General features: G+C 37.8%; 1 protein-coding gene across 7 annotated transcripts in view; it reads right to left on the bottom strand.

Moving 5' to 3' along the window:
* Nucleotides 1-15,772, bottom strand: part of CNTN1 (contactin 1) — a 228,759-nt gene that overhangs the window by 75,550 nt on the left and 137,437 nt on the right. For all 7 annotated transcript variants that reach the window (XM_072361291.1, XM_072361338.1, XM_072361299.1 and 4 more), the window contains one exon: nt 8,372-8,501. In XM_072361291.1, coding sequence (XP_072217392.1) covers nt 8,372-8,426 — 55 coding nt within the window. In that variant the 5' untranslated portion in view covers nt 8,427-8,501. The remainder of the gene's footprint in view (nt 1-8,371; nt 8,502-15,772) is intronic.

Raw genomic sequence — 15,772 nt, 5'->3', positions numbered from 1 at the left:
GTAAAAGAAACTAACAAAGGAAATGATAGATTGCTGAAATGCAGTGAAAGGCTGGTAGTAAAACATGTGGTGCTATAAATAACTACGATTGCTTATGTTCAGAAACTACAGTGGAAGTATCCTAAGGCCCAAATCCTGCAAACACTCCTGTAAATGCTTTTCTTCACTGCAATTGCATAGTAAAAAAATCTCAAACTCTGAGACCAGAAAACCAGCATCCAAAGTACTAAAAGGCACTGCTGAAAAATGAAGGGATAAAGATTTGAATGCTTTTCAAGATCTACAGATTGCATGCTAGAGCAAACAAGCTATCATTTTGCTTCACAAAAGCAAAGACGTAAAATAAAAGTATGGATTTTTCCTTCAGAAATGTCTGTGCATAAAGCATTTCATTTCAAAGGTAATTGTAAGAAGGTTGGCAGGTAGTTTTTTGATGGACAAATGCCTAATAATTCAATGTTCAGGAGTATATATTTTCAATAAAGGATGATAACAGTTTTACTAATGGATATTTATAAGAGCCTCTTCTGGAAACATTAAGATCTTTAAGCTAATCTTTAAAAGGGTAAAACGATATTATTGTTTGCTTAAGGAAAATAATAATGAGACAGTATTGAAAGTTCATTAAAGGTCTCATATTATTTCAGGCACCCGATTCACCACAGAACTTAAGAACACAAGTAAATCCAATTCAATAAGATTACTTTTAAATGCAATGTTAAGCACGTGTTCAAGTCCTGTGCTGGATGAGAATCAACTTGATTCTAAGAACACCATAAATTGTGATGTAATGACAACACATCCCAGTAAAAAGTTTTCAAGATGCCAGAAAGAAGCTACAACAGCCAAAATTGCATTGTTCCCACTGCTAACCCACATAAAATTATTTTCAATACCATTTTATTTTGTCACTCCATTGAGGATTTTCTCCTTCTGCTCCTGCTTCCTGTGCCCTTCTCTATTTCTGACATTTAGAATTGCTAAGTGTGTCTGCTTGAGACAGTCAAGTATCACTATCATCAGTATTGATCTATCTGACACTGTTGTATCCTGTTACATATTTTCACATGAGAGAGGGACAAAGATCTGTTGACACAGCACATGGCTGGATTAACCTTGAATGTTAACAGCTACTGAACAGAAGAACCATGGACTCGTTCATTACCTTAATTATCATTAACTCATCAAGTTCTATATCATCACTGAAAGCTTGGAAACCATATGACATTCAGAAGCATATTTCCTACAGTTTTCAATGTCACAGAAAGGAGCATCCACTAGTAAACAAGAAGCTCATGCTTGGGTCCAAGCTGGTCTGGGAATCAGACTAAATCTCTCTACCAGGCTAGCAAGAAGGTGAACAAAGCACTTTCAGGTCATTATGATCACAAAGTACATTGTGACTATTTATCTACAAATGTCAAATACCCTGCAGCAGCATGTAATAGTTTACTAAGACCCAAACAGGGACACGGCACACATGATAAATCAGTATTAAGTGTATTTGTCCATTTCATATTTTACAAAAAAAAAAACACAAAACAACCCTATATCTGTCTTTAACAATTGTGAATAAAACCATCCAACATGGCTGAAAGTTTTAAATTATGTGGATTTCAACTCAGTTTATAACATGTATTTCAACCTAATGTTGTATTAAAAATCCAAGCTTTATATACGCTAAGGTTTGGGGTGAGATAAGTTACACTTAGCCTTTAAGGGAAGCTTATATGCCGAAGCAATAACATGCTAATGTCTAAAAAACTCATGACGAAGCATTTAGTCATCTAGAAAGAAGACTCTGTTATGCTGACGGAGACACCAGTGTTAGCCAGAAAAATGTTAGAGGAACATCAATCACCAAGAGCCAGTCGGAACTCAGACAGAAAAAGTAACCACACATATAGTCTCACTTCATACCAGACAAAAGGGTTCGATTGGCTTGGGGAAGGCTACCTCTCCTTATCTCAACCGAAAGCTAGGAGAATCAGTTCCATCTTTAGCCTTCTCGCACACGCTGTCTGAGACTGGTAATGAATGCATTGTCTCAAATCAACATGAGACAATCAACAACACATTGTGGGCAATTTTGCATTTGAAAGCATTTCTTTGGAGCTTTTTTCTTTCAAGTGAGAAGGCCTAGGAATGTTTTCTGACTGAAGACATGGCCCGGGAGCAAATTTTTCCAGCTCAATATAGGAGATTGGGAGATTATACCGTTGCATCCTATGAAGGCAAGATACAAGCTGGTGTCTCCCTGCTTTTTCTTACCTCTGCTGATTAAAATCTGCAAGGTCTTGAACTGGATTACTGTTAATTAAGAGTATGCATGTTTATCATTAGTCTTCAACTGACCACCACAACCTTGGACAACTCACCGCTACCAAAGATTAGCACCCTCTGACACCCCTTGGACTAAGGAGATGCAAACTACTTTGCTTTGCTGTGTTCATCTATCTGTCTGTCTGTCTGTCTGTCATCTTCCCCATTTTCTCTCTTTTCTTTCACTCATTGAAGTAGCTGTTGCCTAATATTGTCTTGGAACTTTCAGCATAAGAATAGCTCCTTTGCCAAAGTACTCTTACCTCTAACACTTACTAATAATTATCAGCAAATTAGCCAATGTTACTTCCAAGTAGTGTATAAATTGTTGTTAGGATGCTCTCAATAAGCTGATTTGTATTGCTTCTCTGAGTCTTGGATGATTACATTATGGTAGCAACCTCTGCTGACAAGGGGAGGCATGACTCCAGAGATAGAAAATGATTCACCTTCCTTGAAATCCACTAAGGACGATGGGATACATGCCAACAAAGTCCTCCATGAGCAACATAGTTTATTACGTAGTTTCACTTCTATAATAAGTTTCTAGTGTAAAATGCTCCAGCTCTTCACAAAGCTATTTCATCCACTTATGCCTAAGAATGAAATGGTGAAGTTTGCTTCTCTACTTAGAATTTGCCAATACGGATTATAGTACTTTTCAGCATACATATACTTGCCTATTAGGTGACTCTTTAGAAACATCAGAACTATTTCAAAAGTTACTTAAGATCCTAGCAACTGGATCTTGTGGGAAAGACAATACTCAGCAAATTAGGAATTAATTTAGACTATGTTATTACTCTGCATTATCTCCCCACACAAGTGCAGATGAAATGTCAGCAACATAGTCAGAAATTCAACATGCTGTTTAATAGCATCCTCATCTATATATCACAGTACTGAGAAGCCCTGTGTCATACCGGCTTTCAGGCTTACTAGCTTTCACTTAAGTGATTTTCGAAAACAAAGCATTAGGATCCCTAAATAATGGAAGAGGCTGACACTTTTGTCCTTGGACTATCAACTCATTTTGCATAAATGAAAACAGTTCCAAGAATGGCAAGCCGCCTTTTCAGTCCTGATCTGACCCAAAATCAAATATTACCAGGTTGTGCAGTATGAAATCTCAAGGTAGAAAGTACAACAGTTTGAGCAGAAAACAATAAATAAATAACTAAAGGAGTAATATCTTTTCTCTTTGATTCTTCTTATAGCCAAATGTAATCAAGTACTCATTAATCACATGCACACACAAAACCCAACCCAACCCAAACCAAACAAAAGCCCTTTGCAGTTATTAGTTAGTTTTTTGTTGCTGAAACGGAGTCTTAATTCTATTGGCCCAAGGATATTCTCCCAAATAAAGATATAATATGGTTCACTGATTTATAAGGGATAAGATAGATGAAAGAAATGTCTGAAATCCAAACTCAGCAATAGTATATGAATCTAATAGGAAGTCAAAGGCAATGGAGAAGTATGTTTGAGATGTCAGATGAAAGAGAAATAGAGTTCAGTATTACTAGTAATAGGCATGAAATAACTTTTTTGGCAGTGGATTGACAATCATCTTCATGTTCCCTGAGGAGTGATTCGCTGCTCTCATTTGCCTTGCACTGCTCAAAGTGCACTCTGAAAAGCAACCCTTATTATAACTGACTGTTATATCACTAAGTGAAAGACCAAATTACTTACAGCTTTTTCATCAGTTTTCATCTGCAAGGCTACATTTCAAGCACTAATTTACCTGGAAAATAAATACTGTTCCTGTCTCATGGCAGATGATTTCTGCCTAAGCTTCCAATGCACTAATTTGTGTAACGTTTTCTTCCCTTCATTCAAGTAGCTGTACATTCCCCTCCAACGGAAAATGGCTAGTCATTGTTAATTTTTAACTTCTGCCTTTGATTACAATAAAACAGAAGTAGCTAAAAGTCTGGTTTTTTATTGCAGAGAAAACTCAAAAATTCTAAAAACCATACAGTTCATTCTCGGGGAAAAAAAAAAAGAAAGCCCTTTGTAAATTTCCTGTAATAAGAAGAAGATCTGTTTGAAAACTGGTAACAATCATTGACTTATAGAGTGATAAAATCACTATGACCCTTGCAGGCCTAATTCTGAAAATCACAAGTGAACAAGACATTCAATTTTTCAGTTTCCTACCTTCCTGTTTTCCAGTATGTAGTTATGGAGGCTCACAAAGTTTAACCCGAAGCATGAAGTCTCAATACTTTCAGGCTTTTTGGCAGCTATCTTTGAACCCGAGACAGACCAGATGAATGGACGCTGGTTCTGAAAGCTATAATTTCTGGCTCCAGAACAGATCATATAGTACATCTTCTTAGGAGCCATGGGTTGCAGAAACCCTGACTGGTGGCACCGGTCATGAACTGATTTGCCCAAAGGAACTTAGCTTGTAGAAGCGCCTTAGAACTGTGGATCCAGTACTACAGGAGGCAACTTGAGCCAGATGAAACCCCATGTTTACTTAAAAAATGTTGAAGCAAAGTTTTTAATATTCTTCTTTCAAAGTCTGCTCCCTGCTAACTTCTCTCTTTAATATGATCTCTGGCATATCTTGCTGCTAAATGAGAACTCAAGATCTTTACTCATGTATGGGAGACTGGTAATCACAGCCTGAACCTCTGATTAATCAGCTGAGGCAAGTATGGGGTCAGCTGTGGGGGCACAGGTGAGAGTGATGTAGCTGTGCTCCCGGAAGGGGTGGAGCTCGACTCCATCCCCTCTGAGACCTCATTTAAGGGTTTACTCCCACTGAAGCAGTATTTCTTGGAGATCGCTCATCAGTGAGGACTGCCCCAGCTTCTTCAGCCAAGGCACCACCACTGGTGAGTTTTCGTTTACTTATACCTTCTGTACATTTGCTACCATCTGTATATTAATAACCAATACAACTCATAAAACATTTTCAATTCCTGCGTTCTCTGTTGTTATTTACATTGGTAGCACTCCTCTTTACAGCACTGCACGTGGATGACTGCCTGCTAAAACTTAACCTGGTCACCCTAACTATGCCCCCTCTTTTCCATAGTATCTTTAATCTCGTAACCATTCTATGAACACCCTCAGTCAACCCCTTTTATGTCTGCAGCTCAGCGGTTCCTGGTTTCTATGACATTTTCATTGCCAAGAAATACACTGAAAATGAAAATTTGCCACAACTAATTACCAATAACTCTAGCACTCATGTGAAATGAGAAACACCTTAGTGAGATTCACATGCTGGGGCAAATACTGCAGATTCAGATATAGAAACATAGAATCATAGAATCACCAAGGTTGGAAAAGACCTAAGAGATCATCCAGTCCAACTGTCCAACTGTTCACCTATCACCAATAGCTCCCACTAAACCACGTCCCTCAACACAACATCCAATTGGTCCTCAAATACGGAATATAATTTAAGAGGGCGCTAAAATGACCAGACAATAGAAGCAGACTTCTTAATTCAAAAGGCCATTCAATCAGGGATGCAAAATAAAGCTTGTGTGTGTGTGTGTTACTTAGCCTCATAATAATACACTAGAGATAACGAACTCCCCATGACTGTATAACACTATGAATCTTTCATTTTGGTAGACAGTGCCATAATTTTTTTTACTCTTGAAGTCTTAAATTTGGCTTTTGACTAAAATTCATGCAAGTCCTGAATTTATTACTTACCAGAAGTTAGGAATCTCATTTGAACTTGAAGTGCCTTCTAAAACCAGCTCAATTATAACCTCTCCACATTCAAATCCCTTCACACCACTGCTTCCTATTCAACTCACCTGAATCTAACACAGCCAACTACCATCAAGTGAAAGATAAATATTGCTACGAATATATCCATGCATGCTACATGCAATATCATCATACTCAACTTCATTCGCTCTATGTCAGTCACTCTGAAAGTAATGCCTCCTACTTATTGCCATGGATGCTACAACAGATACAAAGAGTACAATAACACTACTTGATAGAGCAAATTTGCCGCTACAAAACACTATTTTTCAGCACAACCACCACCATTAGCTGTGCATCTTCCCCAGTGATGAACAAGAACCTGCATGCTGCGCTCCTAAAAATTCAAATCAGTGGAGGTGACACACTGCTGAAGTGCATCACCCACAGTCTCACTGTGCTCACATCCACTGTTTGGCCTCTAGAAACATTCAGACATTCCACACGTGATGCTGTTTTGTCAGTCTGCCCTCTGCTGACGTCTGTTGTGCAGCAACAAAATGTAACATAATATTGGCAGGAAGTTTTAGTCCCTACTGCCATACCACCAACATCTGCCTCTGATATTGTGGGACAACATAACAAAATAGAGGGCCTTACTTGTGGAGCAGATCTTGTGTGTCACTTGCTATTGACATCCACAGAACACTATATTCTCTAATGTCATTCAAAGGCATTTGCAACATGCCAAGATCTCTGGTTTCTGGGAACAACTGCAATGTACATAATACGCAAGTAATAGCATTAATTGTTGGCTGATTATTAATAGCTGCCCATGAAGGAATTAAATGGATCTCTTTTTGCCAGTAGTTGACTCAGAGCTTTTTTTAACTAATATTTAGCCCTTGCTTGTCTCCTGTAGTTGATGATCTTGTCTAATATCACAATGAAATCACATGTAATGTTACTGATGTTAGTTGACAGCCTTTTTTCAGTAAAAGTCCAGTACTAAAGTACTGATTTTTTTATTTTGTTTTAAATTTTGGTACCATCATCTTAACAAGGACAAGGCTATTAAAACACATAATGAATACAATGTAAGAGATTACAATATTTTAAGGGTCTTGATTTTTATTATGTCAGTATAAGAATGAAGCTTAAACCCTGCACAGAATAAAATAGCATTTTCTTTAAATGAAAAAGTACTTCTGTGAACTGTGGAGTAGCTTCCTGTAGGCAGTGAGCTTATTTCACGATATTAATCATATTTTCAGACTCAATAATATAAACAATATCACCTCACGGCAGTGATGCTGAGGTGATGCCTGAAATGATGGGCTAGACTGAGGAAGAACACGAACTGCTGAGTTCATTGGAAGACTAAATATCTACATAAAAAATTCCAAAAGTTGTTTTATAAAATGATGTAAAACTATCTTTATATTTAACTTTTTCCTCAAAGCAGGGACTGACTTACAGTCTATATTGATACATGTTAGAAAATAACCACAGAATTCACATGAATATTTGCCCTTCCCAAAGCTTTTTATATGCACAATCTAATTATTCTGCTTTTTACATGCTGGGATCTTAATTCATGCAGGCTGTACATAAGCAAAATGTTCTCTTGAGCTCTATACTGGCAACCCAATTCATGACAGCAACTAAAAACCAGCATTCATTTAAGTTGGCAAGGATGTCTGAAACAAGCTTTACAAATCTCAGAGCTGTTTGGAAAGGTTGGAAGAGAAAATAAATTTTAATCCTGAATTTTAACTTTCCAAAGATCTTTCTTTTAGATCTGAACCAAAATTTGAGTTGCAAAAATCTCTGTAATTTTAGATACCAGAAATATGGCTCCAGCAAGTTTAAAACAGCCACATCTATGTTTATGAAAGCTTTACTATTTATAATTTCCAATCACAGTTAGTATATAAAGCACTGATCCAATGTATTATGAAAACTACCACTGCAATGTCCTAGTAGGAAATTCTAATTTTGTGAATTTTAGATGGTGACAATATTAAAGAAAGTTCTGTGTGTTATGTCTTCACGTGGGCATTTTTCCATTCTTCTAATCATCCTGATTATCTGTGCACAAATTGATGGCTCATACATTTTTATAACCTTAGATGAAACCAGAGAAAATAACTGGTTCTGTATATTGAATGGGAATAGCCGAGAAAAATCCTGATCTGCATGTGTTCCAAGGTTTTAGTTATAGCTTCCAATGTAGGAAGTACGCTTCCCTGCTCAAACTTACTCACATTTATTAATTAACTGCATTGAAACCAAACAGAAAGCAAAATTGACCTTGGAATGCACAAAACTGAAGACAGTTAAATGAATTAACACATCTTACCTGCCACACAGAAGATGAAACAGAGCATAACAAGATGACTGATGAAGAACCTCATGGTTACCTTCTATTCAGAGATTATCTCAAAAGGAATTCTGCCTTGCAACGAAAGTATTCAGAGAAACACAACCACCTGATTAGAGAGAAAGAAAAAGGAGTGAATAATTCTGACATAAAGCTTTATCTAATATCATTTATGGGAATTTAAATTCCCATATTATCTGTCTAAACCAAATACTTATGAGTTAACACAGTACAGAGCCTTTTGAATAATTAATGTATTGCTGAATTTTCAACATTAAATTAATGATCTCTTTTATTCAGTCAGCACACTTCTTAGAAGTCCACACAAAATTCAGGCCTTCTGGTGGTAATAAGTTGTATAGCAACTGTCAGTACTAAACGTCCTCTTTTATATCCTTCTTCCTAAATCAAAACTATGCTTTAGACTGGATCTAGATCATTTATAGTTTTCAGATTATAGGAAATACTAAATATTATGCAGCTTGTACCATTCTATCCTCTCTAATCTCAGTAAACACTGCACAGTAATTAATGGATTTAAAGTCTATGAGAAGAAAACTACAGTGAAACCAAAGCACATGAACCTGCTTCAGGGCTAATTACTTTGGCTACAATATAATTCCTTTAAAAGTTTTAGCATACAATCAATGATCCTGTGGAAAAGCAGTATTAGTTTCTATGTGTTTCCTTAACATAATGATTATTGGAACACCATATTTAAAGCTTTCTCCCTATGAGAGAAATTCTGCCTGAACATATATTAAACTGAAACTAATGGAACACGTAGCTTCTTTTGAATGTTTTGATATTTTTAGTTACCCGAATTCTTTACTTCTATAATGCTTTTTGCTTTTCTCAATTACTGTTTTGCTAGACTCTTCCTTTTGGTTGGTAGCTTTGTCTATTTCTTTAGGGAACTGAATCAGCACTACACTTTTGCAGTGTGTAATTTCCTGTCTTCCCTAATAGGTTTCTTTCTATACTTTCATAAAACCATCTTTTATATGCACCACATCTTGTTCATACCTTTTTCTGTATCTCCTCTTGATTGGACCTATTGTAGCACTGGTTAAGCTATGACCTTCACACAAAGCACTGTTTCCATCGCTAAAAGAATATTACTCTATCTTGGGCATGTGGTGATCTTATCTGCTCTGCCCAGTTAATACATTTTGTTGCTACTTTCATTACACAAATTTGCTCATAGGTACTTAAATACCCTTCAGAAATATGCATCCCAGGAGATGTGCATGATCAAAAAGCCTTTTCACTTTCAGCAGGATGCAGTCTTGATGCTCCTGTTTCCCAGAGTTCCATAACAGGTATCAGTGACTGACCACAGCTTCTGTCTTTTATCTAGACTCTCCATATTCCCAGGTCAAAGTCTTTACTGTATTGTTCTCTTTTTGCACATTTCTTTATATCTTCTTTGAAAACTGTTCAGTTTCTCACCTCAAACACCAATAAACAGACAGTTTTCAATGTCAAATCACAAGTACTAGCATACCTGACTCTGTAAGTCTGCTTGGGATAAATGCTGCTGTGATTACCAGTAAGTCTATGAGCTGCTGCTCGATATGCCTGCCTCAGTTCCTTGTCTCGTGTCTCCCTGAGGCAATTAAGAATACATTTCAACTGTCAGGGCTTTTCACTTGTCCCATGTTCCTTGCCTTGAAAAACCTCCTAAACCCTTGAGGCTGCTGTTTTACTACCATTCAGGGCTGTCCATTTCTCCTCCCTTGTGATTCCCAGATTTGTCTCTGGCAGCCAGAGGTGCAGTCAGGTCAGTGACAGCAATCTCAGCTGCTTCTTCTAGAGTGCACCTACATTAGCATTTCTGTTCAAACTTGGTGGGTCTGCAGCATCAATTTTGCCCTACGCTCTGAGTGTGCTGGTGTTAGCTAACAGCTGTTGCCTCCTTTACTCATCTTCATCAGCAATCACTAGAAGCTCTCTGAGCAAAAAGTTAGTTTCCATTTTTCTTGCTGAACCACTCATGCATACAGAGTTTCAAATAATGCTGAAAAGGCATTTACTCGAATATGCCTCAAAATATCAGGGAGATTTCCTTGAAGAGAGTTACACAGGATATTTTATTAAGTTCACAGTATAGGAAAATAGCAGGAGATACCAAAAGAAAATCCTTCTGAGTCAGGAATTACGGAAGCTTCAAACTTCTTCCTAAATCTTTATCTACCATCTCAAAACTGTATTAGTTGCTGGGATCCTGAAAATCTTGTATGTTTTACTGAACACTCTTTTCATGTAAAACTCAAAAGACATGAACAGGGTTCCCAAGAACTGGGATTGATTTGGAAACATTCCCTTGAAAAAGGCTCTTAATGAGATAACAAATATTGTAGCTGAATGCAAGCATCAGAATTTAACAGTGTTACTCTCCTGCTTCTCTCAGCTCTGAAGTTTCTTCAGACTTCAGTATTGGAGTTTGCTCTGTCAGCTAAAGGATGTTCACTAACATCTCAGCCACCTGTTTTAAATGGTGGAGGTTATGGTCTGCTATGTCCCTATGATGCCACAAAAAGAGATGTAGGTTACATCAACAAATAATTTTGTATACTTGTCCAGTATCCAGATCCTGAGCACGAAGCTTCTTTTGGTATGACACTGACTCTCCTGGAACATTTATTTCAGTGACAGGAATTAAATTGCACAGTCATTCTGAAATAATGCACATAATTAACCAGCAATGAAACAGTAACTCTGCTGGGAACAATAATAATTACACAGTAACTCAGGGTCATAATAACTGTGTTCAAATGCATCGATAGATGAAAATGTTAAGAGCAAACGTTTGCTCTCTCTCTGACATTACAGACACCACTGCAAACAGCAGATCCCTCCTCCCTCTCTTTTGCAGAATTCAGGTTCTTACTGGAATATTATTTTGTTCTCCAGCTCGCTGAGAATTCCTTCCTGTTGGCACAGAAAATGTAGTTTGAACACTGGTTCAAATTACAGTAAATAAAAATTGTGTCAGTAAATGCTATAAATACCCCATTTTACTCAGATACAGAAATATCCTCCCTGCCAGTATTAAAATCCTTTGCTTGCCCTCACTTATTTCAGCTGAGTGGGTTCTGTCTATGTAGCACATCTCTCCCGATTTATCTCAGCTTGCAGAAAAGAAGTGAGGCTGCTCCACATTGCTCTGGTGAATTCGGGCAGCACTGCCTGCTATTAGATGAGACAGCACGCGGGTTATCTTCTGCACGTCTGAAGCACCAGGACTGTAAGTGATGGCACCGCCCAGCTGACTGAGTGAGAGTCCGGGCGTATTTGAGGCAGCAGCTCTCCCACCGGGGGCAGCTCCGTGGGCTGCAGTGCTCACGCAGTGTCATCCTCTGTCTTTTTAACTTAACAGCTCTCATGCTTTTTTTCCTTGCAGAGACAGAAGGATACCGTTGCCTTGTTAAAAATAATTCCCTAACAAAAGAACGATCATTAGTACTACTCACATCCCTCCCAGTAAAAACAGAGTGATCACATGCCAGGATCTGTGCCTTTTCATCTGCGCTGTGTGTTCTCTTCCCTAACAACAAAGCATCACAATTTCAGCAAATGAAAAACACACCTGAAAAATGTTTGGGTCACTCCAAAAGTAACGCCTCCTATTTATTCCCGTGAGAACTACAACAGAGACAAAGAGCATTGTAGCACTATTTGGTAGAATAAATTCTCAGATAGAAAACGGTATTTTCCCGTATAGTCACCCCTATTGGTGGTACATTTTTACCACCAATAAACAAGAACCTGTATGCTCTCCTCATAAAAGTCTGCACCAGTGAAGGTGACCCACTATCACTGCTGTCACTGCAGAAACACATCACCCGCTGCCTCACTGTGCTCACATCCACTGGTTGGTCTCCATAAACATTCAGCAAGCACCAATGAATGGCAATGGGTGCAATTTTTAATATGTGGAGGAACCCAGTGACACACTTTTGCTTCATCCACACTTCCACCTTAGGCACCATTTTGTCAGACTGCTCCTCTGCTGCCACCTGATGCATGGCAACAAAATGAAACACAGCATCATTGCGAAGATTCAACATCTACTGTCACACCAACATCCACCTTTGATGTAATGGGCCAACACCATAAAGTAGAAGGCAGCATTTTCGAAGCAGCCCCCATATATAATACAATGAGCAAGCACATAGTTGAAACTGCACCCAATTTAATTACTATCTAATGCTCATTTGCACATTTTAACCCCTTTTGACTGTTTTGTTTCCCAAAAGACCCAATCACAACTACAGGTCTTTGCCTTTCTAGATTCAAGAAACCTCCTTCAGGTGAGCTGTCTGGAGTGCAGTCCTCCCAGGGACAGTGGGAAAAAGCTGGGACACTGGCTGCTCAATAGAGAGAGAGTTCAATTTTGAGCATGGGGACCTCCCAGAACTGCTTTGGGGGCTTTTTGGTGTCTCAGGACGCTATCTAAATTTTCTTCCATATTCTCTGTGGCTTTATTCAGACTTTCAGTGGACACCTTTTGACTTCATTAAGAAACAAAAGACACCTGCTTCACAGCTACGAAATTACCAGGTTTACAACACTTCTCTATTTAATGTAAACCTGTAGATGAACTCATAACCTAGACACAAAAGTGAAGGGAAAAGAGGAGGTGAACAACTCAGTTGAATAAAAATCTTAAGATCTAAAGCAATATTAATAAATTGCATAAATTGCCAGAAATTAAGAGTGGGATAAACAAAAGAAAAAAAACCTGCAGTGGAAATCAGAGCAACAGTGGTGATATTTAAGGGGTGAAGAGGAAACAAAGAAATACAACTCAGCATTAGAGAGGGGAGGGACGTTGGTGGGATACATAAGTGAAACGTGGAATGATGGGGAATGATGGGATCAACAAACTACCCCAAAGGGGCAGTCAGAAAGAAGGAAAGAAAGGAAAAAGGGACAGAGGTGTAGGTAGGTAAACACAGATGAGGATTAGAAGTCTGCACTATCCACAGCAAGAGATCAAAGGACTAAAGGAACAGAATTGATACAGATGATTAAGTTTATTTTATCTGTTATTTTATCAAAGTAGACTAGCACACAGTTGAAACAGAGAAGCTAGGAAAAAACAAACAAACAAAACCAACCAAACAACAACAGAGAATCAGTTTGCAGTTGTGTACTAGAAAAACAACCATCAAGATGAAGAGAGTGGAAGAAGAAAGGTAGACAAGTTGTGTGTATCGGTAAACCTCAACAACTTTTACCATAGTGCTTTCAGCATGGGGACACCATGATTGCTACAGCAGCTCCCAACATCTGTTCAAGGCTCCCTCTTAGAAATTACTAGTACAGAACTGATAGAGATGGGGCAAAGAAATGTGCTTAGGAGCTCTGGCTTGGTACACTTAGCTATGAGAGGTAAATCAAGATCCTTGTCGCAGTTCTCATTTCCTGCTGTATTATTATAATTATACACATTCAAGTTTTAGAACTGGTAGAGATTCTACCCAGATTAGGCTATAAATAGATACAATAATCTAGAGGAAATCTCTGGTTCTCCACCCTTTTTCAAAACATGAATATATATAATTGCAATAATTCACTAGTAAATTAACACAGTGGAAAGTTATAATCAAAGCTTTTTAGAAGCGACACAATGCTTCAACCTAATCAGTATTTTCTATATGTTTTTACTTCAGGCTTTTTTAGTGATTTTAGTAAGCATCTAACTGCTTGTTATCTCGATTTTCTTAGAATAGGTTGCTTTTTTTCCTTTTTTTTTTTTTTGTGCTATGAAGACGAAATCATCATAAACCTTAATACTTGCTCAGTATTTTGAATTATCAATAAACTTTAGAAGTTAAAGAAAAAAAATGATGCACACTGAAAATTACTTATTGTCATCTTCTACTACTTTAGTCCTTGCAATTTAATTTTGTGGTCAATCCCTTTTTTGGATTTTAGTTAAGATGGTGACATAAGAAAGCACACTGCATCTTATTCAAAAGTCTGTCATCTACAACCCTTCCATTTAATTCTGAAACCAACATTTTAGCCACTAATGTTTACTACCACCCACTCCCAATTCATTTTCCATTGTTTACAGATGCTATATAAATAACTAAATAGTTCAGTTCTTCCACAAATACTTATAAAGCTGCTCTTATTGCCTTTCTTTTGAACGAAACTCTCACACTTTAGGCTTGAAAGAACAAACATCCTGGTGACAATATTGAAAACACACTCAGTTACCCTTTTTATACCTTCCTAGACCACTCCTTCTTTGGTGCAAAGAAGATAATAAATTCTTTCTATAGACATGTTTAGAGCTATTGCACTTGAAAGCCATAGCGCCTCTTCTACAATGCAAGAACACATAATACCTATTATAAGAAACAATAACGCATTATGTAGTACTACATTCAGAATATTGTTATAAGATATAAAAGACACTACAGACCTGAACACCAATTTTATTGCTACAAGATGTCTGTTTTCCATTGCAGTTTTCTAATGCATTATTATTTTTTTCCAAGAAGGAAAACATGCTGGTAGTTAATCACACTGTGAATGTCACCCTCCTGCTTCTTTTATATTTGCACATCTAAGGTTCCAGATTTCAAGACTCAGAAACTTCTTCAGTCAGTTGCTCAGTAAGTACTTTGTTTTTTGGTTAAGCAATTAAGGAGCCCTGTGGAATTTTCCTTTGCTTGCCTACTGCATCATTCCCTCTATTTTCTTTCTTCACCCTCCCCCCCTGCCCCCTACACAGTTTGTTTTGGCTTTCCTGTTATTTTGTCCTCTCAGGTAGCTCATGCCACTAATGAGCTGTATTTTTCTTATTTGCATTCACAGATCCTATATAAATCAAGATTCTTCTCCCTGCAAGGGTTTTGCAGTGGTCACACACCTATCTCGCAGTTAATGAGTGACTGCAATATGCAGGGTCAGTTACTGCATGGTTACTTTTCTCGAGCTGTTGAGCTGTGAAAAGATTTTGCTTTGAAATATCTTCAGATAAGGTAGTACTGCTTACAAGTACTCAAACACTCCTTAATCATCATGTCAGTAGGAAAGGGCTTGGCAGCCAGTTTTCTAAGCCCCTCTTCACACATTTTGCTCTATCAGCAACTGGCTGTTCTGTCTTCTACAGTAATAAATAAGAAAAAGATCACTTACTGCTGCTATAATTCATAGGCATCACTCTGAGTTTTCTGAAAGCATCCTGTGAGGGATGCTGCTTAAAGACTGCCTGCTAGAGAATTTCAGCAAACAAAGATCAATAAGCAAACTCTGGCCAAACACAGAGCATCATGCAGAGCATACTGCTCTGTTTCTATCATAGAATGGTTTGGGATGGAAATAACCTTAGCAATCATTTTGTTCCAACCCCCCTGC

The sequence above is a fragment of the Excalfactoria chinensis genome, chromosome 1, assembly GCF_039878825.1.
Source record: "Excalfactoria chinensis isolate bCotChi1 chromosome 1, bCotChi1.hap2, whole genome shotgun sequence".
NCBI lineage: Eukaryota > Metazoa > Chordata > Aves > Galliformes > Phasianidae > Excalfactoria > Excalfactoria chinensis.
Note: the sequence above shows the minus strand (reverse complement) of the source record. Positions and strands in the feature narration are given on the sequence as shown.